Here is a 27,127-nt window from a genome sequence, read left to right as displayed (position 1 = left end):
AGCAGATGAGGCTAACAAAGCTATGAATTCAGGTACTGGCGATAGTGCAAGAACTCATAGAATTAGTAATGAAATCTCTACGGTGGCAAAGACGACAAAGAAGAAGCATATACCCCTCAAAAAGAGATGGATCTGTTATAACATCAGATGTAGAAAGACAAAGTAGGGTGAAACACATGAGGGAGGTCATGAATAGGAGATATGAGAAGAGAATAATTTGAATGATAGACCTGGCGCTGAGGAAGACCTTGATGTGCCCATGATTGAATTATTATCATTACTAGCTCAGCTACAACCCTAGTTGGAAAAGCAGGATGCTATAAGCCCAAGGGCGAACAGGGAAAAATAGCCCAGTGGTGAAAGGAAATAAACGAGTAACGGACAATTAAAATCAAATATTTTAAGAACGGTAACGACATAAAAACAGCTTTTATATAGAAACGATAAAAAGACTTACGTCCGCCTGTTCAACATAAAAACACTTGCTGTAAGTTTGCCCTTTTGAGTTCTACCAATTAAAATTTTACCGATATTAGGAAGATCATTCCATAACTTGGTCACAGTTGGAATAAAACTTCTAGAATACTATGTAGTATTGAGCCTCATGATGGAGAAGGCATGACTATTAGAATTAACTGCATACCTAGTATTACGATCAGGATTGTACTGTCGGGAAAGATATGTATGTAAATGATGGTAAGAATTATGAAAAATCTTATGTAACATGCATAATGAACTTATTGAACGATGGTACCTAGATTTGGAATGAGAAATTTAATCGACCGTAAGTTCCTGTTCAACAAATTAAGATGAGAATCAGCAGCTGAAAACCAGACTGGAGAACAATACTGGAAACAAGATAGAATGAAAGAATTAAAACATTTCCTCAGAATAGATTGATCACTAAAAAGCTTACAAGTAACAAGACTTTCTCAAGGCAATTTTCTTTGTGCAATTGAAGGAAAGACAGACCTAATGTGTTTGTTACTCAAAAGTAAATTTGCTGTCGAGAATCATACCAAAAATTTTACGTCATACAGAAATATTATCAATGCTGCAATCCAGATGTTGACGAGCCATTGCCCTCGACCTAATCACAATCATACTTCAAATATTATTCGAATTCAACTTCATGTCCCATGATTTGCACCATGAACTAATTTTAGCTAGATCTCTATTAAAGGCCTGGCCGGAATGCCAAAATATTTGGGTATAGAAAGAAAAATAAAAAATCCAGACAAAATTCACTGAGCTTCGTATGGCAATGGAGAATTGTATATAAATTATTTTGTGAAAATTCCTCTTACTGTACTTCCATAGTTACAGGGTAATTAGTGTAGGTTGGCCAGGGCACCAGCCGCCCGTTGAAATGCTACCGCCAGAGATTTATGGGGTCCTTTGACTGGCCAGACAGTACTACAATGGATCCTTCTCTCTGGTTACGGTTCTTTCTCTCTGCCTACGCATACGTCGAATAGACTGGCCTATTCTTTACAGATCCTCCTCTGTCCTCGTACACCTGATAACACTGAGATTACGAAACGGTCCTTCTTCGCTTTGTTCAGTGGCTACTTTCCTCTTGGTAAGGGTAGAAGAGACTCTTTAGCTATAGTAAGCAGCTCTTCTAGGAGAAGGATACTCCAAAATCAAACCATTGTTCTCTAGTCTTGGGTAGTGCCATAGCCTCTGTACCATGGTCTTCCACTGTCTTGGGTTAGAGTTCTCTTGCTTGAGGGTACACTCAGGTACTCTATTCTATCTGATTTCTCTTCCTCTTGTTTTGTTAAGTTTTTATAGTTTATATTTATTTTAATGGTATTACACTTCTTAAAATAGTTTATTTTAAATATATAACTTACCCGGTAGTTATATATATATAGCTTACGTCCCTGACGTCATGGCAGAAAATTCAAAACTCGCGCCAATCGCCGATTGGATAGCCAGGTGTACCACCTGCGAACCCTCTAGTGAGAGGTACCTGGAACCATTTCATGATTCCTAAGATCTTGCCTGCCGTCTCTATCGGCGATATTGTAGGATATTCTACTCGCTATTTACTTGATGTATTGCCGTTTACTTTGGTAATGTACAATAATTGGGCTTTGACTCTCGCTTGTTTGGATTTTCTTTTGGATATTCTTGGATTACGTTTGGATTTTGATATTTTGACCCTTGCTTGTTGACTTCTCTCATAAATATTCAAAATGGCCAACCTCCTATAACTTTTAGAATGTGTGTGAGTGGGTGTAAGACCCGGTTGGCTAAGGCCTCTATTGATCCCTAATCGCTCTGCGTTAAATGCAGAGGTAAAGTATGTGAGTTCGGTGATCGTTGTGACGAGTGCATTCTTTTATTATCTGAAAGTGAGTGGCTAGAGTTTGATTGCTATACGCATAAATTACAAAGAGATGGGTTGAGACAAAGTTCTTCTCGTTCTTCCAAAGACTTTTTCTCTTCCTGTGTCACTGAACCTAATCCTTCCCCTATAGTGGTAGTTTCTGATCCCATTATTTTTACTGCTAATGAGCCTACGCTTAAAGATATGATGGTGGCTATTCAAGCTCTGGGCGCAAAGGTTAAATCGCTCGCGGCGGACAGAACGCAACTAATGTCCGATGTGAAGCAGTTAAAATGTGTCAGTGCTAGAAATGCAGTGAATTTAGTTAGTGCAGTGGAGGGTGTGCCTGCTCTGGCCTGTCGTTCTCCTAGTCTTAGACCTCTTCCAAGCTCCCCAACCCCTGGGAGAAGGAATGTCGAACGGCGAAAGAAAACGAGAGGCTTTAGCTCCCGAGCAGAGGTCCTCTTGAGCGTACCTGTTGACGGTTCACAGGACGTTAGCCCTCACCATAGGAAAGGTGAGGTTAAGTTGGTTTCGTCATCCTCGGATGACGCAGTACCTAAAAGAGGCTGGCGTCAAGCTTCCAGACCTCTCAAGAGGAAATTAGATAAAAGTCAACCAGCGTCCTACTAGGACAGTGCAAGCTCCTGGTTGTAGCCATTGTAGCAGTCCTGAGCGGTTTCCGTCTTCCGTTGAGAGCTCGCATGCTAAACGTCCTGCTAGGACGTCGGATTCTGTCAAGAATCTTTTAGTTGCTGGTCAGTTGTCTGAACCGGGCATGACCTCGGTTCATGCTCCCCCTACACCATCAGACTGGTTATCACCATCTGGACGCTCTGAGCGCTCTTTGAGCGGTGTGGAGAGCGGTTTTGTGATAGACGTGACGTCCCCGGTATCACAACGAGTTGACCCAAACTTTAATATGCTACAAGAGATGCAACAGAGGCTTTCTTCATTCATGCAGAGTTACCAAGCTACAGACAGTAAAAGAATAGCAGGCCAGGATCCTGGACGTCGGGAAGCTTCTCTTCTGGACGCCATGCGGTGTAAGGCTGTCAGTCAAGAGGTTCTTGACGACGAACGTCTTTTCATCTCGCCTGTAAAATGTCGTGATACTGTTCCTCATAAGGAAAGTGGACATAATCTTCTTCTCAAGCGTCAGGCAACCCAACGTGATGCCGGGCGTCAGGTAGCCAGATGTGCCATTGAGCATCAAGCGTCCTACCAAGTCGAGCGTCCATCAGAGCGAGATGCCGAGCGTTCTTCTTAACGTGAAGTTGAACGTCCTCTAGGATGTGTTCCCGAACGTCCCGCTAAACGTGACGTCGAGCGTCCTACAGAGCGAGGCGCCGAGGTCCAACTAGACGTGACGTCGAGCGTCCTACAAAGCGAGGCATCGAGCGTCCTTCTAAGTATGATATTGAACGTCATACAGGACGTGATCTCGAGCATCCAGCAAAACGTGATGTCGACCGTCCAGCTAAACGTGACGTCGAGCGTCCTACAAAGCAGGACGTCAAACGTCCAATAAGACGCGATATTGAGCGTCCTCCAGGACGCGACGTCGAGCGGCAAGCAGCCAGACGGGACGTCGAACGTCAAGCGGTACGCGGCGCTGAGTATCAGCCAGGACGCGACGTCGAGCGTTATACAGAATGTGACACCGAGCGGCGAACATCTTTCCGTGTTGCCGGTAGTCAAGAAGTGAGGCATGACTTTGAGGATGAGAGCCTCGGACTTTGCGATGACACTAGTCTTATCAGATGTCGTGATCAAGAGAACACGTTAGTTCCAATCGCTTTGATCGCGAGCGTTTCGCCGAGCGTCAAGCGTTAGATCAACAAGGCGACAGACATGTTGATCCGGGGTCTCTTGACGTCAGAAGTCAGGAACTTCATGTAATGGATCCTAATAAACACAATGTCGTTACTCCCGTTGGGGCTTTGTCAGAGGAATACATTGACGATCGCCTTTCTTCTGTTGAATTGTTTGAGGAGTTATCAGAAGGAGAAGACTCTCATGAAGGTTTTTAACTATGAGTTTCCAAAATTTTTTGTGCTCATTGCCCCACTTTCGCCACCCTCAGAATTCACACTTGGGAAGTCGTCGAGCAAGTCTCGTTTTACCAAGATGGTTTTGTCACAGTCCTCAAAGACAGTTCGAAGATTGATGGGAGACTGGATGGAGTCCAAAAATGACCAAGGAAAAGCGGCCTTCGCGTTTCCTCCAGCTAGACTAGCGTCTAGATCTAGTATCTGGTACGAGATGGGAGAAGTTCTTGGCTTGGGATTTCCTGCCTCTGCCCAGGGAGATTTCTCAAGTCTTGTAGAAACTCCTCGTCGGTCGGCCATGAGGAAGACCAAGATTTTCTGGTCTACCTCAGAGTTAGATCATCTTCTCAAAGGCATCTTTAGAGCCTTCGAGGTTTTCAACTTCCTCGATTGGACTCTGGAAGCCTTGGGCAAGAAAGTTTCTGCCTTTAAAGAGGGTGATACTACTAGTTTAGTCCACAATGTCCTGTATGGATAAGGCATTGCGGGACGGATCTAATGAGTTGGTGGCACTCTTTTCAGCAGGAATCCTTAAGAAAAGAGCTTAGATGTGTTTGTTTCTGTCTCTTGGGGTTACTCCCTTTCAGAAATCAGAATTGTTATATGCTCCTCTGTCTTCCTCTCTTTTTCCACAAGAACTCATAAGTGAAATTTCATCCGCATTAACTCATTAGGCCACACAAGATCTGGTCTCAAAGACGGCACGACAGGTCCTACCAACTTCCTTCTCTAGCCACAAACCAAAGGAAGAAACACTATTTCCTAAGTTCTCTCAGCCCTTTCGAGGGAAGACTTCCAGCAGGGGTAGCTCCAGGCCCGATGGAAGGAGAGCAAAGAGGAGAGGGTTCAGAACAGGGTGAAGCAGAGTCTGACTACTTTCGCTTTCAGGCAGTAGGAGTCAGACTACTTACTTCTGGTGAGCGTGGGAGGAGAGGGGAGCAAACCTTTGGTCAGTACATCTTCTGTAGGAGGGTTACAAAATCCCTTTTATAGGAAAACCTCCTTTGGTTTTAGCTCCAGTGGATCTCTCTCCCAGAGACAGAGAGGAGGCAAAGAGGCAAGTGTTACAACTTCAAGTGTGTCTATTGTTGGAGAAGGGGGCCATAGAGAGGGTGCGGGACTTACAATCACCAGGCTTTTACAACCCCCTGTTCCTGGTTCCCAAGAACATAAGTGCACTAAACGAGTTTGTCCAGAAGACGAAGTTCTCTATGGAGACTTCAAAATCAGTTCTTGCAGCAGTAAGAAAGGGCTACTGGATGGTCTCATTAGACCTCCAGGACGCTTACTTTCACATACCCATTCATCCGAGTTTCATGCATTATCTGAGGTTCGTCTTCAAGGGGGAAGGTTTTCAATTTTGAGCTCTGTGTTTCGACCTCAGCACCGCCCCTCAAATATTTATGAAACTAATGCTCAATGTAGCAAGAATTCTCCACTCAAGAGGCATCAGAGCCTCCCTGTATCTTGACGATTGGCTTCTCAGAGCTCACTCATACGATCACTGCCTGAAGGATCTCCAGACAACTTTGAGTCTACCAAAAGTATTGGGTCTTCTTTTCAACAAGGACAAGTCTCTCCTGACACCATCACAAGAAATACTTTATTTGGGGATGGTGATTCAGAGTCGGGTTTTTCGGGCTTTTCCATCTCCATTAAGGACGGAACAAGCTATCTTGAAACTGCAATCTTTTCTAAGGAAGAGAAGTGTTCTGCGAGGATGTGGATGAGTCTGTTGGGAACCCTCTCCTCATTGGAACAGTTTCTCTCTCTAGGAAGGCTGAATCTTCGTCCTCTCCAATTCCACCTCGATCATCATTCGGATAAGGAGAAGGACCTAGAGACGATGTGCATTCCAATTTCGAAACCCATCAGAAGTTGCCTTCAGTGGTACCTTGTGTTGTGTTCCGACGCCTCAGACTCTGGGTGGGGAGCAACACTGGGCAAGTTGTAAGTTTAGGGGTTGTGGACAGAGGCTCAGAAGAATTTCCATATCAACCAAAAAGAACTGTTGGCAGTCCTGTTGGCCTTCAGAAGCTTCGAAGGGTTAGTTCTGAACAAAGTGGTGCAGGTCAATGCCGACAACACCACAGCATTGGCTTACATTGCCAAGCAAGGAGGAACCCACTCGATGTCCCTTTACGAAAATGCGAGGAATCTCCTCTTATGGGCAAAGGAAAGGAATGTAGTCCTGATTACAAGGTTCATTCAAGGGGAGAAGAACGTGATGGCAGACAGACTCAGCAGGAGAGGTCAGATTCTGTCCACAGAATGGACACCCCATCAAGAAGTCTGCAAGAGTCTGTGGTGACTTTGGGGTCACCCATGCATATACATATTCTCGACCTCGAAGACAAAGAGGCTAGAGACTTATTGCTCCCCAGTGCCAGATCTCGAAGCAGTCCACATAGATGCTTTCCTGTTAGATTGGACCAATCTGGATGCGTACGCTTTTCCACTGTTCAAGATCCTTTACAAAGTGTTACAAAAGTTTGTGTCACACGAAGGGACCAGAATGACTCTAGTGGCCCCCTTTTGGCCCTCAAGAGAATGGTTCACAGAGGTACTGGAATGGATGGTGGACACTCCAAGAAGCCTTCCATTAAGAGCAGATTTACTCAAACAACCCCACTTGGAAAGGTACCATCAAAGTCTCCAAAATCTTCAGCTAACTGCCTTCAGACTATCGAAAAACTCACAAGAGCTAGAGGTTTTTCGAAGGAGGCAGCTAGAGCTATTGCAAGAGCAAGAAGGACTTCAACCATCAGGGTTTATCAATCCAAGTGGGAGGTTTTTAGAGAATGGTGTAGATTCAACTCTGTTTCCTCATCCAGTACCTCTGTAGCTCAGATTGCTGACTTCCTGTTACACCTTCGAAGGAAGCGCAACTTTTCATCCTCTACCATCAAGGGATACAGAAGTACAGTGGAACATACGAACGTATCTACATCCGTATTTTCCAACATCCGAAGTAAAATTCGAGCAAATTTTTTACTCTACACCCGAATTTTATTTCGACACACGAAGTAAGCAAATTTTGTCGTACAGGTTGTATCCAAATTTTTCGACCCGCAAAGTACAATTCGAACACGTTCCTACTCTACACCCGAATATTTTTTCGACACCCGAAGTAAACAATACCTGTACGCGTAGTTGGTACTCATAGCGCCGGATGTTTTTTTTATTTCCGCCGATAGGAGGCAGCACTTCGACCTCGGAGGGACCCTCAATTAGCGTGGCTTGGGTTAGTCCTCTGTTCTCGTCGGCTTCGTGCGATTGTGCCCTGTGCGTTCTGCTATTAACTGTGTTTTAATGGTGAATTTTTACATGCATCCTTTTACGGTAATTTACGTTAAGTATAGGTCCTAATAGGCTTAGTTTTGCAAGTGGTAGTGGTAGTGGTGAGAAAAGGAAGAAGGAAATGCTTTCTTTAGACGTAAAGCAAGAAATTATTGAAAAACATGAGCGTGGCATCCGCGTGAGTGAACTTGCTAAAGAATATGGCTGTAATATGTCAACGATCTCGACAATCTTGAAACAGAAGGAAGCCATTAAAGCAGTGAAACCTTCTAAGGGGATCACCATTATTTCAAAATGCCGTAGCCCTATCATAGAAGAGATGGAACGACTTCTGCTAATCTGGATCAAGGACAGAGAGATTGTTGGCGACACCATCACCGAAACCACCATCTGCGAGAAGGCGCACTCCATCTTTGCGGACTTGAAGGAGGAGAGCTCTGGGGGTGATGCTGGGGAGAGTTCAACCGAACCTTCCTCAGACGATTTCAAGGCATCTCGTGGCTGGTTTGAGAAATTTAAGAAACGGTCCGGGATTCATTCAGTTGTTCGCCACGGAGAGGCTGCTAGTGCAGACACAAAGGCTGCAGCTGACTTTGTCAAGAACTTTGAAAGGATCATGCTGGAAGAAGGCTACGCAGAGCGGCAAGTGTTTAATTGTGATGAAACCGGGCTGTTTTGGAAGATGATGCCCAGTCGAACTTACATCACCGCCGAAGAGAAGAAATTACCTGGGCATAAGCCAATGAAGGATCGGTTGACACTTGCCCTATGTGCCAACGCTAGCGGGGACTTTAAAGTCAAGCCCTTACTGGTTTACCATTCTGAGAACCCTAGGGCCTTTAAGGCACACAACGGGGATAAGGACCAGCTTTATGTTTTCTGGCTATCCAACTCAAAGGCCTGGGTCACTAGGCAGTTCTTTGTGCAATGGGTTAACCAAGTTTTCGGCCCTTCTGTGTCTGTGAAGAAGTATCTTCATGAGCGGAAATTGCCTTTAAAGTGCCTGCTATGCCTTGACAATGCACCCGCTCAACCCCCCGGACTTGAAGATGATATCTTCGATGAATTTAAGTTCATAAAGGTGCTGTATCTTCCACCCCATGGACCAGCAAGTCATCTCGAATTTCAAGAAGCTCTACACCAAGCACCTATTCAAGCAGTGCTTTAATGTCACGCAAGGCACAAACTATGTTCAAATGTTCACACGGCACTGGTGTTATTGGTCAGATTCTGTACCTATAGAACAGTTTATTGATCATCGCAATGATTTGCACTAGAAGGTATTACAACGTAGTCACCTGATATGCTGTTGAGTCCTAAAACAGTATACTGTTCATCGCAGCACTAGACGACAGGTTTTATGACACTACCCGCCGCCATCAGAAAGTGTTTTATTTCATGAACTTGCTTCGCATAATGTTTATAGAAGACTCTGGATGATTTCCACCCCGTATATGAGCAGTCTCTCTCAAAGTCCACCATGTTGAAAGAAATTCAACGAAGAAGCAACTTTTCTTGGATCATGACCTGCGGGTGAGCTGTCAGGATACGCTCTGCGAGTAAAGTAGGTGGACTTCGCTCCCAGATGTCTTAGGGATAGATTTGATCCTGAGGTTTCGCCTCGGAAGAGCTGTCCCTCCTTGAAGTATGAAGTTCTACGAAGATAGACCTTAAGACACTCTACTGGGCATAGAGTATTTCTATTGATCTCCTTGTTTTCACATAGGATACCCACTTCTTCCAATTTGATTCATATTGTCTCCTGGTTGAACTTGACTTGTACTCTTCAAGGAAGTCGACCTTGTCCTTCGAGATCCCAAACTTTTTGTTCGCTGCTAGGGCGAGAAAATCACGAGACGTAGGTTGTTGGTTCTTGAGGATGAAGCGTAAACAGTTTACTTCTGAACCAGTCGAGGTAAAACTGGGTTCGGCTGAGGAAACAGCTTCAGTTTCAGTTGTAGAACTAGAGGGAACCAATTGCTTTTGGGACATGGGGGGGGGTACTACTACAGCTGTCCCTCTGAAGGATCTCAGCTTGTCGAGGATCTTTAGCAGGAGATTGGTTGGTGAAAACACGTAAATCCGATTCCATCTGTTCCAGTCAAGAGACATGGCGTCTATCGCTTCTGCTTGAGGGTCCATGTAAGGGGCTATGTAACAGGGTATTTTCTTGTTGTCGTTCGTCGCCAAGAGGTCGATCTGCAGTTCTGGGACTTTTTCCGAGATGAAGGAGAATGAGTCTGCATCTAGGGACCATTCTGTCTCTATCGGCTTTCGCCTGGATAGAGCATCCACCGTCACATTGAGGAACCCTTGAAGGTGAACTGCTGATAAGTGCCATCTTCTCTTCCTTGCCAGGTGGAAGATGGCTCACATGATTGATGAGAGGTGATCTCGAGCCTTGTCGATTTAGACATTTTACTATCACTTCGTTGTCCAGGGCCAATTTTATGTGGATTGCTCTGCGAGGGGATAGTTTCTTCAACGTTAGGAAGACTGCCATGGCCTCCAAAATGTTGATGTGAAAGGTTTTGAACTGGTGTGACCAATTCCCTTGCACTTTTCTCTCGTGAGAGTGGCCTCCCCATCCTTCCAGGAAGGCGTCCGTGTGTATCACCGCTGATGGTTGTGGTGGTTGTATGGGAATTGTCCGCGCTAGGCTCTTGCATGTCGACCACAGCCTTTGTAGCTTGTGCAATCGGGTCAGGGTCAACCTTAGTTGATCTCTTCGAGCTTTTGATACGTATCTTCTCCAGACTCCTGACGCATCCTTTAGCTGTGCTATTAGCACTGGGTCTGTCACTGCTGCAAACTGGAGAGAGCCCAATACTCTTTCCTGTTGGCGTCTTAAAATCCTCTTGTATCGGATTACTGTAATCTCTTGACAGATCCCGCTATCTCTCTCCTCTTCTTGAATGGAATGGAGAGATGGTGCGACTTTAGTTCCATTGGATTCCTAACCATTGGAACTTTTGTACTGGAGAAAGGCGAGATTTATTGCGATTGATCTTGAAGCCCAGGTGCTCCAGGAACTGGATCACCTTTCCGGCCGCTTGCAGACAAGTCATCTTGGATGCTGCCCACACCAGCCAATCGTCTAGATATGCTACTACTTAACTCATTCGGAGCGTAGCTGCTGGACGATTGTGTCTGCTAGCTTTGTGAATACCCTTGGGGCTATGTTTATCCCAAAGGGCATCGCTCTGAAGACAAATTTCGTCTCCTGTAGCTTGAATCCTAGGTAGGAGGAGAGGGGGCGACTGACTGCAAGGTGCCAGTAAGCATCTGCCAGGTCTATTGAGACTGTGTACACCCCTTTGGATAGAAGGGTCCTTATATGTTGCAAGGTAAGCATTCGGAACTGTTTGTTCTCGATGGACTTGTTGAGTGGCGACAAGTCTAAAATGACTCTGAGTTTGTCCAAGTCTTTCTTGGAAACACAAAACAGCCTTCCCTGGAATTTGATGGACTTCACTTTTTTTATTACCTTCTTCTTCAAGAGTTCTGAGGTATATTCTTCCAACAAGGGGTGGAGTGTTGGAAAAAATTAAGAAAAGGGGGTGGAGCTGTGTGTTCCATCTCCACCCAAGTCCATTTGTGATTAGGCTGTGGGCCCAGGGATCGAAGGTCCAACGATCCCGAAAGTACAACAGTCTGCCTCCTACCTGGAGCCCCTTATTACTTAGGGGTTCCTGAGGACTTATTTCCATGACCGCGTCCTCCTCTTTTTGGGCCTCTACCTTTGTAGGGCCGAAAGGTGGTCGGATGTCTCTCAAAGCCTAAATTAAAAACAGGTGACTGGGCTACCAGCTGTTGAGGGACCATCTGGAAGGTGGTTTGCAGCTGGGCTACCATTTGAAGCACCGTGATTATGGTCATGGCCGGAAGTTGTGTAGGTCTACGTGGTCTTCTTGCCTTTTTGTTCTTAGGCTGGGGACCTCAGTCTGAAGAAAATTTCCTCTTTGAAGACATGCCCCACTTTTGGAGAAGGTTCCTATTCTCCGTGGTAGCTTTGGCAATGACCTCTTGGGCCACTTCCTGTGGGAAAAGGTCTTTGCCCCAGATACATGATGAAATCAGTTTTCTGGGTTCGTGTTTCACCGTTGCTGCGGCGAACATATGCTTTCTACAGGTCCTTCTTGACCTGACAAAAGCATACGTCCTTCACAAGGGTACCCATGTGAGACTTGGCTAAGACCATATACATGTCTGGGGCGTTATTTAGGCCTGCACACATTTCCAAGCAGTTCTGATGAGACAGGAAGGCGGCAAGTCTTTCTTTTATCTCCTCTTCCCTTCTCAAAAGATGATCTGGCAACTTTGGAAGGTTCTCATTGAATTGTTGGCCTGCTAACTCCGGATCCAACTTCGAGACGGAGAAGGTTAGATGTACTTCTTTCCACTTCTCCTCGCAGGTAGGCATAGCTAGAGATAATGGTTTACATTCCTGTTGGATTGGGCAGGGTTTGCCCTCTTCGACTGTTTTAATGACACAGTCGAGGGCTTGATCTAAAAAGGGGAAAGCTCTGGAGGAAGGAGCAATGAAGGTTGGATGCCTTTTGCTGAGTGCTGAGACTTTGGAGTTGGTATATCCCGCTCCTTTCAGGGTCTTGGTAAGGATGGCTTGTGCCTTGTCATGTTCGAAGACAATGACTTCCTTCGGTACCGTCCCCTCGCGGGATACAGGTTCATCTCGCAGTCTCACGTAACAATTTGGGTAAGCTGAAAAGCTGGGCCAGAATTCTAGATCTTCAAATGGCTTGGCCCCCAACTTCTCGGAGATGTATAGCTTCCCATTCATCATGGGCATGTGCTCCGTATACCTCCAGGGGTTGGTTTCAGAGCAGTAAGGGAGGTCAGATACTTTAAGGGGTTTAGTAGAGACCCTGGGAGTCCCAGGGCATTTCCCTTCTTGTACCTCTCTTTTCGTCAGCTTGATGTCTTGCTTCATCTCTTCTTGTTCCTTCCGGAACACAGCCAACATCTGCTGGATCGACGTTAGGAGCGCCTCAATCCTGCAGGAGTTAGAATTCTGGAAGCCTTCGGTTTATTTCTTTGGGAGTATCACTGTAGCAAATATCCCTTAGAAAGGCTACCTAAAGGAACCTTCCATCAGGACGACATGGCCGAGCCCAAAAAACCACCACATTAAATGATTATATAAAGGATACATTCCACTATACAGTACTAAATGTATGACAAGTACTGTTTTTGGATCATTCAATAAAAACTTAAACAATGGTTACCTATAAAAGAAATGTATAATTAGAGCAAACAGTAAAAATACAGTAACAAAAATGTGGAACCTTTCCTTTGGAGTGAGGCGATGTCCGAGAAGGAAGTGACAGGGTGGTAGAGGAGGATGACAAAGGCAGAAAACAAACATTTAACTTTACAAAACAGATTAATAAATGACAGAAAACATTGCACTTGAAATTTAGTCAACACAATTGACAAATGCCTGGATATATTAACACAACTTTACAATAAAACTTAAAATTAAATATTTTTTTGGGCCTTTTTCAAATTGTGTTTATATTTTACTTTAACTTGTATTTTGTAAATTTAATTAACTACATATTTTATTCATCACTGCCACCTTGCGCTTGGCCTGCTTCTACTTAAGGCCTCTTTTTGGAATAATCGTCTAAAGAAACTTGTTTCTGCCTGCTTAAAATTTTCCTGAAATGACTCTGGCAAACTCTGTGATAATATTTTTTTCTCTTTTCTACAAGAGCCACCATTTTATAGAAGCCATCAAGACTCTCCTTAATTCTTGCCGTTGTCAGTGGGTCATCCTCTTCCCATCACCGATAAAATACGCTTCGTGAACGATGATCACTCTCATGGCCTCCAACTCCTTTAGGTCATACGTCGTAAGTTCCTCTTAGTGCTCCTCGATAAGCTCATTGATGTTGGCCTCATCAACTTCCAGACGTAAGTTCATCTCTAGTATAATGATCTTGGCAACCTCAGATTGAGCAACAGATTCAGGATAGTCAATGTTTTCGGCTTCATCTTCAGCTTGGCTTTCGTGGAAGCTCTCAAAATCTCACGCGGAGATGGCATCAGGCCCCAGCTTCTTCCACACTGAGCTCAAGGTGCTCCTCAAAGCTTGATCGATGATCTTGAGGCATATCACAAAATTGAAATGCTCCTTCCAAAATTGTCAAAGGGTGAGGTTTGTGCTCTCAGTGATTTTGGAATATCTCTTGAGGAGGAGATACAGTAATTTGTATAAGCTTCTTAAAGTTTGAAATCACTTGCTGGTCTATGGGCTGGAGGAAATGGTTATTATTAGGTGGAAGAAAGAGAACCTTGATGAAGGAATACTCTGCTACATCTTCCTCAAGGGCAGGAGGGAGAGCAGGGGCATTGTCCAACACCAGCAGGCATTTCAGAGGGAGGTGCTTCTCTTCCAAGTACTTTTTCACAGTCGGGCCGAAACAAACATTTACTCATTTGGTGACAAGTGCCTTGTTACCCAGGCTTTTCCATTAGCCCTCCACAACACGTGAAGATTATCCTCAGTCACTTTGTGGGTGTCCAAGGCTCGAGGAGTATCAGAGTGATACATCAGCAGTGGTTTCTTACAAACCCCACTGGTATTTGCACAGAGTGCAAGGGTAAGCCTGTCCTTCTTAGGCTTATGCTTGGGTAGCCTCTTTTCTTCTGCCGTAATGTATGTTTGACAAGGCATATTTTTTCCCCAAAAAAGCCTAGTTTTACCGCAGTTGAAGATTTACTGGCGACTATAGCCTTCCTGGATAATTAACTTGTCGAACGTTTTGACAAAGACTTCGACTGCTTTCATAACCAAATGACAATTTTTGTTTTTTTAAGCAATTTTAATTTTTCTTTATTATACAAACCAGAGTCCAAAAACACAGGAAAACGATAACAGCAAAGCTAGGAATATGGCAGTTAAAAATTATGAGAGCTTTCAACAACTGGCAGGAAGTTACTTACCAGTAGCGGGGAGGTAACTGGCTAACTGACAAACCACTAAAATAGCAGTTTGAACTTTTGAGGGGGTGAGTGTGGCATTTGAAGGGGTGAGTGTGGTAGGAAAGTGTGAGTAAAGGACTCAGGTTTGTATAGATAGGAAAAATAATTATTACTTTAAAAATATTTGTTATTTCTACCTACACAAAATACAAACCATCACCCTTTATATAGGAGACTCATCCTTTGTTTGGAGGAATTCCTTTCACTAAGTGTACCAGTGGTTTAGTAAACCAGGGGGTTCACAGCCCTGGCTTCAAGAGGTTTTTTATTAGCAAAAAATCTGTATTGCAAACCTGGCAAAATGTGTGATGGGTTTGCTTGCATCATATTGCGTGGAACACATAACACGATTATGGGTTTTCCTGGTTACGTCACACTCCCCACAAGAGGAGTGTGGGGTAGACTTCTGTACCAGTACAGAACAGCCCCACACTGAGTGGGGCTTACTTGTTAATCTAGCTGGCAAGATTCTTTGAAGCTGTGCCCAAAGAGAGGGGAGGACAAAGGAAAACTAAGGCCAATCATTCTTTACTTTCATCCCAGACTTACAAATTACCTTTGCCTTCGATCCGAAGTTAATGGTCCTTTGAGAGGAGACGAGGTAGCTCTAGGGCAAGGAAAACAAGATTTCTTAGTACCTCCTTTGTTAAACCCTCTTTTGTAAATGAAATTTCTATATAAAACAATTTTTAGAATTTTTTTTTTACTGTTTCATAAATTTTCCTGGAATATTAGCTGCTTTATGTAATTACCCACTACCATCCCATTGCAATTTGGATGTCCATAATATGATTGAATATCATCCAAATGGTTTAGAATGTTTTGTTAAAAAAAAAAAAACTTGTTAAAAATTTTATGAAAGTGTACCGCAACCTACACATTTATTTTAATTGCTTTCACTGTGCCATCTAGTCAAAGAAGACAAGAACCAGCATCTGAGCTTCATTATTAAGTAATTGGACTTTTGTAAAAAGAATTTTTTTTTATCATCATTATATGGCATTACTACAATAGTTTGTTACTGAATTAGTTTCTCATTGTGCCAGTACAGTATTATGTCTGCCTAGTTAAAAATAATGTTTATCTCATCTTTTTCCAGCAAGAGGCATTGATTCCCCAGAGTTTGTGGCAATTTTTGTGATATTAGCAGTGGCATCTGTCATTGTTCTTATTGTCATAGCTTACTTTTGGCGGCGAAATCACCGGGACAAGTACGACATTAATGCTTATAGGCCTGAAGAGACTGAGAAGCTAAGACCTGTCAAGACTGCTGATGACAACCACCAAGTGAGGCATGTGTAAGGAGAGATATCATCTGAGAAGCACCAGAGAAAGTAGAAGAAGGAATTGTCAATTTCTTTGTTCATATTACTCTTAGTGAAAAAGCCTCTTTTAGGCAGTTGTGTTATGACTGCTGATGTTTTCATTGTCTGTGGCTATTAAAGAATGAAAATTATTTATTATCATGAACTGAGACTAAACTAAAGTTTGTCACTCACAATTATCATTATTATTTCTATCATTCTGATATTTATCTATGAGTTAGACTTTTCAATTAGCTATGAAACTCTAAATTTCAGAAAAATTATTAAATGTTAATTGTGATGTAAAGAACCAAGTTCTTTTTGGGGACATTCAGTTTATAATTTATATTCAGGTGAATTTTTCAACAAAATTAATGTTTGTTACTGGTTGTTTCTGCTGCATTACATATCTGTAATGAAGATGGAATACAGTAATGAAGTACTATGTTATTGTCATGAAGCACTTGATATTCATCACTGGGAACACATGATAATGAAGTACAGTGTCTGCTTCAGAATCCCTTCAGCATCATGTCTTCTTTGTGCTAGAGTGAATGAAAAAGGCAATTTATTTTATTTTATTTATTTTATTTTGTTCCCCAAGTGTATGTTTTTTGGTTGTGGATACATATTAGAACAATAATTATCATCATTGTCGTATAGGTGTCTTGTTGTATCTAGTCATTTGACCTTAAATGCTGTACTTTTGATGTATGGCATTTGAATACTTATTATCACATATATAAGTTATAGGATATAAATTTACATATACTACACTTATATTTGTAAACATCTTTGATCAAAGCAGTGCATGTTACAACTTCTGAGTAAATTTAACACTTTACCAAGTAAGATATACCGGTACTTTCAAGATAAGGTGATTATATACCAATTTTTAAAGCCCTGGAGGTGTTTATTAATACCATGTTGAGACAGAAAAGGAACACATGATTGCGAGTATTATTTTATGAAATTATTATGTACCCTGAAAGAGGGCAGATTGCAATGGACAGTACTTTGATCCTGAAATACTGTACATGCTTGGAGAATTAAGCGAGCTTTTCTAGCATCTGAGATAAATCATTATTTAGATTTCTCATTATAAATACAGTAACCAAGATTACTATACATTTAATTGGTTGTCAAATGCAATATTTATAATATAAAAGAATTTATGGAGAAGTTAAAGTGCTTTTTTTTTCTAAATAATCTAAAGCTTATTTTTTACAATTCAGTGATGATGTGCTCTCACCATGCAGTTCAAGAAATTATAATTTTGTATTTATAGATTAAAACAATGCTGATTAGTTATTCAATTTCTAAATGCATCCTTTCAATTATGGGCTATTTTGAGTGTGTATCAATGTTATGTTGCTCTGTGCTGGAGATATAAAATTTTTTAAATGATGTATGAAGGTTTGTGAATACATAAGAGGGAGGCATTGTACAAAATGTCTTGTTAAATTTCTGAACATATACTAGTAACATGATGCATTATCCAACAGGCTACCTTCCAGTATTCTAGGTAATTTCTAACTGGGAAGAAAAGAATTCTATTGCATTTACATATAGGAAAGTAAATTGTGTATCTTTGCCTGCCTATGAATAGTTCTGTACAGGAGTATGAATGTGTAAAATTTACAGTAATTTTCCATTTAATGTCCTTATTTTCTAAAGAAAATTACAACTTCTGCAAATTCACTATCTTTTAGGCTAGTTTTCAATTAAAGTTCAAGCATTATGCAAGATTTCCACTTCATCCCATTACTTCAGATTTTTTAAACAAAATATTCCTACAGGATCAAGATTTGCATATTGTTTATTGATTTTTTAGGCTGAATCTATTTTTTTGGATTCTTTTAATTTCTCAGAAGAAGGTTTACTCTAATTTAATTTTGACATAGATTTTCAAAAAGTATTACAAATTTGATTTTTATGTAGATTTTCAAAACGTACTACCAAAAACAGTAATATCCTTAATAGAAATTATTTAACCCATTCTTAGGAGATTGGAAGTACAGGACGGTATTTAAATACAGTTTTTTAATGTGAGATTATCAAGTACCAATAAAATCAACAAATCATTAGTTCTACTTCATCCAACTCATTCTGCCATTATAATATGATAAAAGTGAAGCCATTACAAGTCATGAAATGTCTGTCCCTCTATGTTTTGTTGTCCAGTAAAGATTATCGTTATGGAAGTAAAATAGTTTCGTGCATTTTGTATTTCCTTTTCAAAATTTAAAATGTGAATTTTTTTAGAATAACATTAAATTGGGATATACTATATTGTACGTCGTGTGCAGAAACACATATCCAGTGAGGAACACTTGCCAAAAAACTGATTGGATCATAAGTTTGAAGTAATTATTATGATTAAATTTCTTGAAAATTCTACTCGCAATGTGATTCTAAACAAGGTTCAAGGGCTATTCTGTGATATGAAATTACTTCGTCAAGCTAGATAGCTTAATGGATAAATTGACATCTGTTCACCCATTTGATCTCAGTATAAATCCTTTATTTTGTTGATAATTTCCTAAATTGAAAATAAATAAGATTAAACCATTTAATATATATATATATATATATATATATATATATATATATATATATATATATATATATATATATATATATATATATATATTAGGAAAATTCTAATATGCAAGGTTACATGCATAAACATAATTCTCATATGATTTATGTAAAATCTGCATTAGTTTGCAATCTTGTTCAGCAAGTTAAGAAAGGATAACTATATTTAGAAGTTGCCACATCACAGTGCATTTAGGTGTTTTTTTTTATATACTACTTGTACATGCTTGCACATGCATATACATTCTGAACACATGCATTGCATGAAGTCCATATCAACACTTGAATGCCTATAATATTGGGTATCATATTTTGCAGTTGGGTACAGTAATTTTAGAGTAAGCGTATTGTCATATAGAAGTTAATATCTTCATATGCTCTTGTTTGGAAAAACCTCAGCATTTTTAGCTGTATAAATACCATATAGAATTTCTAATGATTGTTAAATGTTCTCTGAGGAATTAGTGCTCCAATTTTGATTTAAAACATGTAAATAAAGAAGTTATTTAAAAGTGCCCCACTTAATAAAGGAAACATTTTATAACTACATTTGAGCTTCTTGATTGAGTTTTACATGGCAAATACATACAGTACTGCCATTCTGGCAAATTTCTGGATGGATGAAGCAAAGAAAGCAAAAGGTAAGGTCACTATATTAGTATCATTAGTGTATTAGAATTCTTGAAGAAGCTGGAAAATGTATTTGTATTTGATACACTTTATTGCTTAGAAAAGGGCAGGATCTTAAGTTTAAAGATGATGAAAATTTTGTTTAGCTGATGTAGTTTGCTACTGTAAAAGTGTTATATAAATAAATGATCATGAAAATTAGCTCTAGGATGTGTGTTCGTCCAGTACAGTATTTATATTAGCACTCTTAAAATAGTGGAAATGTTCAACATATTCTTTCTCACTGTTATTCTTTCTATAATAATGTAAAACATAGCATTAATTTGTTGACAGAACTTTTATAAATATCCAAACAGGAAGATAGCATAGCTAAATTTCTTACAGTCTCACTATAAAAGCTTTGTCTTGAGGGATTTGATTAAATCTTGTTCTATTATATAATTAGATAATAGAAGTTTTCAAGTGGGTCAGTAGTTATTGTACAAAGTGCATGCAAGGCCTAATAATTAGTTTTATTTCGATAAACATTACGATAAACTGAATTGCATAAATTTTCTCAATTTTAAGCATTTATGTTTAGTTATAAGAATTCACATTATATGTGTAATGAATCCATAATAATTCAAATACAGTACATTAATTTACAATAATGTAAGACAGAAGAAGCCACATAATCTTTGTATCAATTTTATGAATTATGTAAAAATTAAATTATACTAACTTCTTATAATAACAAAAACTTGGCATCAAGATGTATTAAAGGTTAGCATATCGTTAATACAACACAGCACTTTACGCAAGACGTAATCTACATCTTATCTGTGCTTGTCATTGATGTCAAGGTAATTTCAGCCATGCTGTTGCCAAAGAACTAAAATATTGAAAACTAATGATTAATTACACAACTGTAAGGTCTTTTATGATAGGTTACTTGGCTTATTTATGCCCTATATTTATGCACAGTTATTTCTATTTGTATTACGCATTCCATTGACAGGCAATATTATAAACTGTATTACAAAGTTTTTTTTCTTGAGTTCTAAAGTAACAATGAATTTATGCTATGTTTGCCATTTTTACCGATGTTATGGATAAAATATTACCAATGCATCTTTGTAATGGAGGATGTGTGTATATATAGGGGGTCTTTTACAAGAATTGGAATACCAAATCTAAAACAGTCAATTTATCCATAACTTTGTGTATTGACTTTTTTACTGGTGTTATTTGGAATTGGACGAGATAGTTGGCAGTTTTCTCAGTCTTTGGCCAAGTTAGGATGACAAAGATGTATTTTATCTATGTATTGAATGAAATCTAGTATAACCTAATTATTATACTGTATATAGGTTATGTATGGACTAGGCTGCTGTTTATTTATGATGACCATGAGATGTAAAATGCAAAATGTCCTTCATTTCATTTTTTTTTATTTTTGCTTATCTTGATGAGATTTGTTGAATTACGAATTGTATATATATTGCAAGAAATATTTCTGTAAATCCTATAGTTTTGCATTCCTTTCTGATCCTGTGTTTTTGTCCCTAAATCCTTTACTTAAAACTGCATATTTGAACTCATTTCTTTCATATATTTTAAGTGGTAGGTCAATTGTATTGTAAATATTTTATTTCCATTATATTTTATATAAAAACCATTTAAAGGGTTTAATAAAATCTGAAAGTGGTAGAGAGAGTTTTAATTACAAACGCATTTGCTCAAAGTTTCGTGATTTAATTAGTATGTATAGAAAAAAAAAAACTGAAAAAGATTATAGAATACTAATATCCTTTTTTTGTGTAACAGCCATATTAGGCCGAGAAACTAATAATCCAAAGAGACTGTAATTTTCTTGTATTGAATTTTATGAATTATAGCTCATTTAAATTTTTCAAGTTCAAAGTGGCATCTATGTTCTGAAATGTTAAGGAAAAAGACAGTAACTGAATCCCAAAAGGCAGGGGTTTGTGTCTCTGCATTTATTTTTCATTTATAAATGTTACCAAGATAGTGATGGGAAGTGCTATGGAATGGATAGGTAAAAAATATTGATTACCCAATCAATGGAACCTCCACCTAAGACCATGTACAAAATAGAATGTTAATTTTCAACTGCTTGTATCTAATATTGCACAGACATGATAAAGTTACCCAAGTGGGAAGATGAGAAGTAGATACCTATTTTCAACTTGAATGTTGTTCATGAGTGGCAGAGGCAAGGTAGAGGTGGTTGTGATGTCGCACAATGTCAGACATACCAAAAATATCAAAATCACAATTTTAAAAAGTTATTTTCATTTTTCCTAGCTATTCAAACCCATGTCCTTCAGTAGGGGTAGATTCTGGCGACAGCTAGTAACGGCCAATGAAGAATTATCGAGGTTCTGGCAACAGCCACTCTGTATCCACTGGTGGTCCGAATCTGACAGCACTGTACAGGACTTGCAGGGTGGATGGGACAGGAAGTGAAACCTAAAGGATTTGGACTTGGGTTTGTATAGCTAAGAAAAATGAAAATGTTAAAATTTGGGATTTGTTCCTACTCTAATACAAATCCTCGTCCTTCAGTAGTGGGAGTCACCCTTATGAGGGAGAAGTCCTATTCTACCAACCTACTAGTTAGTAAACCGGGATCACAATGCTCAATCTTGAGCGAATACTGTATCAGAATAAAGGATCCTTGCATCCTGTGACCTATGGTTGATTGACCTAATGCATAAAGTCATGGCCTAGGAGTTTTTTCATACAAGAACCTACAGTATCTTCAATGGGAACCAAGTTCTCATTAAGGCTCATATATAAGTACAGGTACTCCTCATAGAAGGACCTCTCGTACAACGTTAATTCAAAGATAAGTAACTTTTTTTTTTGACAGCTCCGATATCTATTTAACGACAATCTCAAAAGTTTTGTTACAAATGTGCAGTGGCAGCACAATTGTGTGTCTAAATGTACGCATGCTGTGTTCGATACGTTGGGCAGAGGCAACTGGCAGAGAATCTATTGTATCAGTATTCACTGCACTCTCAGCATCATGTGTTCTTTCCTACATTTCGTGTTGTAGCATTCCATTGTGTGATTTTACCCTCGCGTACATACATATTCCCGTTATTTCTTAAATTGTCTGAGAAAAGAAAGAGTAGCTCCTTCAGGATCTGCCAAGAAGATCAATTACCGCAGAAACTAAATTAGAAGTAAAACACGAAGGTTGCAAGTGGTATGAGCTTGGCGCATTTTACGATTTCTACGATACTAAAGGACGAGGAACGTTTAAAGGAGATGGCGAAACCAAAATACTGTAAAAACAATCTGTAATTGCTGTTGTTAAAATATACCTTAAATTGATAATAAAAAAGTACAAATATGATTAAATATAGCTTAGTTAACATTGGGAAACAAGCATTACCTTAAACTTCTTTCAGTACATACAGTGAGACCCTCGTTTATCGCGGTAGATAGGTTCCAAACCCGGCTGCGATAGCTGAAAATCCGCTAAGTAGGGGCACCATATTTACGTATTTATTTAACATGTATATTCAGACTTTTAAAACCTTCCCTTTACGTAGTACTGTTAACAAACTACCCTTTAATGTACAGAACACTTAATGCATGTACTACAGTACCCTAAACTAAAACAGGCACAAATATTAAAGGCGATTTTATATCATCCGTTTCCTAAACACGCCAAAAAGCACGATAAAAATTGACAACCAATGTTTTGTTTACGTTTATCTCTGATCATAATGGAGAAACAGACGCATTTACACATCTGTTTATAGGTTAGTTTTTGCATCGACAGCAATCTTACCAAGTATTGATTATATGTTGATTTTGTTATTACCAATGTTTTACTTAATTTTTCTTAGGACTTCCAAATAAATGAAATGAATGCCATTTATATAATGTTTTTCTTTATGACGCTGCCTGAAACGGAAACCTTCCATTCGTTTACTGTACGCTCCATCTTCGATCGTAATAAACAAACGAAGGCATTAAACGCGCATGATGAAAGTGATAAATAATGATATTAAAAGCTTTTAGTAAATATGTTATTACAAATATTATTTGCGTTTAATCAACAATAACAAACTGCCGCTAATGACCGAATGATAATTTACGATAATTCTAAACTGTTACTAAAGATGATTCTCCATTTCATAACCAAAATACTTTTCCTAACTTCAGTTATAAGTCAACTTGTACCCCCCTCAATTATGAAACCACCTAAAAAAAAAAAAAAGTAAGAGAAGAAGCAAGTACTAGGCCGATTTTTAAAGTTGTTGAACAATTAAGTTACCGCTATAACGTTCGATGTGACATAGTGCGAGATTGGAGAAAGTAAGGAAAATTGAATCATGATTGATTTTCAATATAAATGAAACTTTGTGAAGCAACAAAGATTTCATTTGTTAGTGAGATAGAGGTAAGGAATGAGAGGTAGTGAAAAGTAGCCCACAGAGAGAGAGAGAGAGAGAGAGAGAGAGAGAGAGAGAGAGAGAGAGAGAGAGAGAGAGAGAGAGAGATTAAGAGATTGTTTTCGTACGCGCATATTCTTGAGACCGGCAGCTAGACGTCAGCTAATCTGATCACTACCAAAAGTAAAACAAAGAGAAGTCAACAATACTCGATTTTTAAAACACCCGAAATTTAAAAACAAAAGTACACGCTTTCTAAATGTGCAATTAACTATTTAAAGAGTAGCAATTTTCTAAAATAAAATGTTTCCCCAAAAAATAGTGGTTTGCTGATGAAATCGGATGCCATATTTAAGCTACGATTTAAATGGATGTATACAGTACACGGTATGTATGCTTTACGTACGCTATTTTACCCTTGTTTTGTTGTAGGATATGTACGCTTATTCGAGATGTGATTTTTGCAACAAAGAATATTATTGGATGCAGTACTACGTATGTATACATACAAAAGATTCATGGAAAAGATGCACATCCATTACATTTGTAGTAGTAGCCATCAGCAGCCTTACACCATTCAAATATGACAAAGTCAGACTGCATCTGATTTGAGTTCCATGTTCGATTTAATTTTACTACGTATACTGATCTATCGTATGATCACATTCTCTTTTCGTGTTTTATTTCTTTCTGTACTGAATTATATGTCATATGTAATGCAATGAACCATCAGTAAGAGCAGATATTACTAATTATTAATGGAATTAACGAAATATTTGGGGTCTTCGTATATCGCGGCTATTTTCGAAATTTCCGGAAAATCCGCGATATATGCATATACATGCGTTATGAAAAAAATCTGTGAAGTCGTGAATCCGCGATAGTCAAACCACGAAGTAGCGAGGGCTCACTGTATACATTATGATGTCAGCTAAACTAAAGATCAGCAGTTTAAATTTATTTTGCATAGCATTTAATTGAGACTAAAGAAACAAAGATTTTATTTGTTACAGAGAGAGAGAGGAATAGATAAGCGGGAGGTAGCATAGGTATGTAAACTAAAGAGATCCACTAATAATGATAGCTATAAATGTAATATATGAAAAATATGATATATTGATTGATTCAAAGTTTTCAGGCATCCTGACATCTAAGGTCATTGACGCCGATATCATTTAGTTTACATAAAAAAAAAAAAGAATATTCAATTAAAACCATAAAAGTTGAATGTCATTCTAAAAGTTAAATAGTTTTCAAAAGACCTGCTTCTGAAATAAATCTAAAAATGCCACTTGCATAGTAAGACATGTCCAAGAATCTTGGCAAGGATGAACCTGCTACCCTCAACTCGAGCCTCAAACAAATATCTATTCCTTAAGTTATTATAATTGGGGCATTTGGTCAACAAATGCCTCACTGTTAGAGGTACTAAACAGTCGTCACAATACGGTTGGTGTTGGCCCCTCAGCAGAAACTAGTGTGTCAACCGAGTGTGACCAATACGGAATGAATGAATGAATGATTTAAAGTTTTCAGGCATCCTGACATCTAAGGTCATTGACGCCGGTAACATTCAATTTATGTATACAAAAATAAAAAACTAAATAATAAAAAAAAAAATTAAAGAGTATTCAATTAAAATCATAAAAATTGAATGTCATAAAAGTTAAATATTTTCCAGAAGACCTGCTTCTGAAATAAATCTAAAAATGCCACTTGCATGGTAGGACACATCATTTCCAAGAATCTTGGCAAGGATGAACCTGCCACCCTCACCTCGAGCCTCAAACAAATATCTATTCCGCAAGTTGTTATAATTGGGGCATTCGGTCAACAAATGCCTTACTGTTAGAGGTACTAAACAGTCGTCACAATATGGTTGGTGTTGGCCCTTCAGCAGAAACTCGTGTGTCAACCGAGTATGATTGATTGATTGATTTAAAGTTTTCAGGCATCCTGACATCTGAGGTCATTGACGCCGGTAACATTTAATTTATGTATACAAAAATAAAAGATAAAATAAAATAAAAAATAAAAGTATTCAATTAAAATCATAAAAGTTGAATGTCATAAAAGTTAAATATTTTTCAGAAGACCTGCTTCTGAAATAAATCTAAAAATGCCACTTGCATGGTAGGACACATCATTTCCAAGAATCTTGGCAAGGATGAACCTGCCACCCTCATCTCGAGCCTCAAACAAATATCTATTCCGCAAGTTGTTATAATTGGGGCATTCGGTCAACAAATGCCTTACTGTTAGAGGTACTACACAGTCGTCACAATACGGTTGGTGTTGGCCCTTCAGCAGAAACTCTTGTGTCAACCGAGTGTGACCAATACGGAGACGACAAAGAGATGTCTCCCATTTTCGGGGCATCATATTATACCTCCAAGGAGATATGTCATTTGTTATCTCTCGCATTTTATTCCCATCTAGGCTATCCCATTGCTGTTGCCATTTATTGCAAACCAATTTCTTGATGTCAGGTAAGAAATCATTACAGGGAATGGTTGATTGATTGATTGATTTAAAGTTTTCAGGCATCCTGACATCTGAGGTCATTGACGCCGGTAACATTTAATTTATGTATACAAAAATAAAAGATAAAATAAAATAAAAAATAAAAGAGTATTCAATTAAAATCATAAAAGTTGAATGTAATAAAAGTTAAATATTTTTCAGAAGACCTGCTTCTGAAATAAATCTAAAAATGCCACTTGCATGGTAGGACACATCATTTCCAAGAATCTTGGCAAGGATGAACCTGCCACCCTCACCTCGAGCCTCAAACAAATATCTATTCCGCAAGTTGTTATAATTGGGGCATTCGGTCAGCAAATGCCTTACTGTTAGAGGTACTAAGCAGTCATCACAATACGGTTGGTGTTGGCCCTTCAGCAGAAACTCGTGTGTCAACCGAGTGTGACCAATACGGAGACGACAAAGAGACGTCTCCCATTTTCGGGGCATCATATTATACCTCCAAGGAGATATGTCATTTGTTATCTCTCGCATTTTATTGCCATCTTGACTATCCCATTGCTGTTGCCATTTATTGCAAACCAAGTTCTTGATGACAGGTAAGAAATCATTACAGGCAATGGGATACCTTCTTGGCAGCAACTCGGATGCAGCCTCCTTAGCCAGTGAATCTGCCTTCTCATTCCCAGACACACCTACATGTGCTGGAACCCAACAAAATTGAACTGTTATACCTCTCCGTCCAATAATGAGAAGCCATTCTAAAATCTTTAAAACTAGAGGGTTATTAGAATTAAAAACTTCCATAGCTTGAAGGACACTCCTTGCATCACTAAAAATTGTAAAATTACCCTCCTTCTCCAATGCTATTTTCTCAATAGCGGTTAATATGCCATACAGTTCGGCAGTAAATATGGAAGCGGTCAGAGGAAGTGCACCTCTACAATTAAAACCATTACTATGTACTCCAAATCCAACGCCAGCATCAGATTTGGA

The 27,127-nt window shown here is 39.3% G+C and overlaps 1 protein-coding gene across 1 annotated transcript in view; it reads left to right on the top strand.

Annotated features, from left to right (window-relative positions):
• The window catches only part of LOC137645419 (cysteine-rich motor neuron 1 protein-like), a 302,487-nt gene extending 281,566 nt beyond the window's left edge, over positions 1 to 20,921 (top strand). The window contains exon 9 of the mRNA XM_068378225.1: positions 15,797 to 20,921. Coding sequence (XP_068234326.1) covers positions 15,797 to 15,999 — 203 coding nt within the window. The 3' untranslated portion in view covers positions 16,000 to 20,921. The remainder of the gene's footprint in view (positions 1 to 15,796) is intronic.
• Positions 20,922 to 27,127: the final 6,206 nt, after the last annotated feature.

This window comes from Palaemon carinicauda, chromosome 8, assembly GCF_036898095.1.
Source record: "Palaemon carinicauda isolate YSFRI2023 chromosome 8, ASM3689809v2, whole genome shotgun sequence".
NCBI lineage: Eukaryota > Metazoa > Arthropoda > Malacostraca > Decapoda > Palaemonidae > Palaemon > Palaemon carinicauda.
Note: the sequence above shows the minus strand (reverse complement) of the source record. Positions and strands in the feature narration are given on the sequence as shown.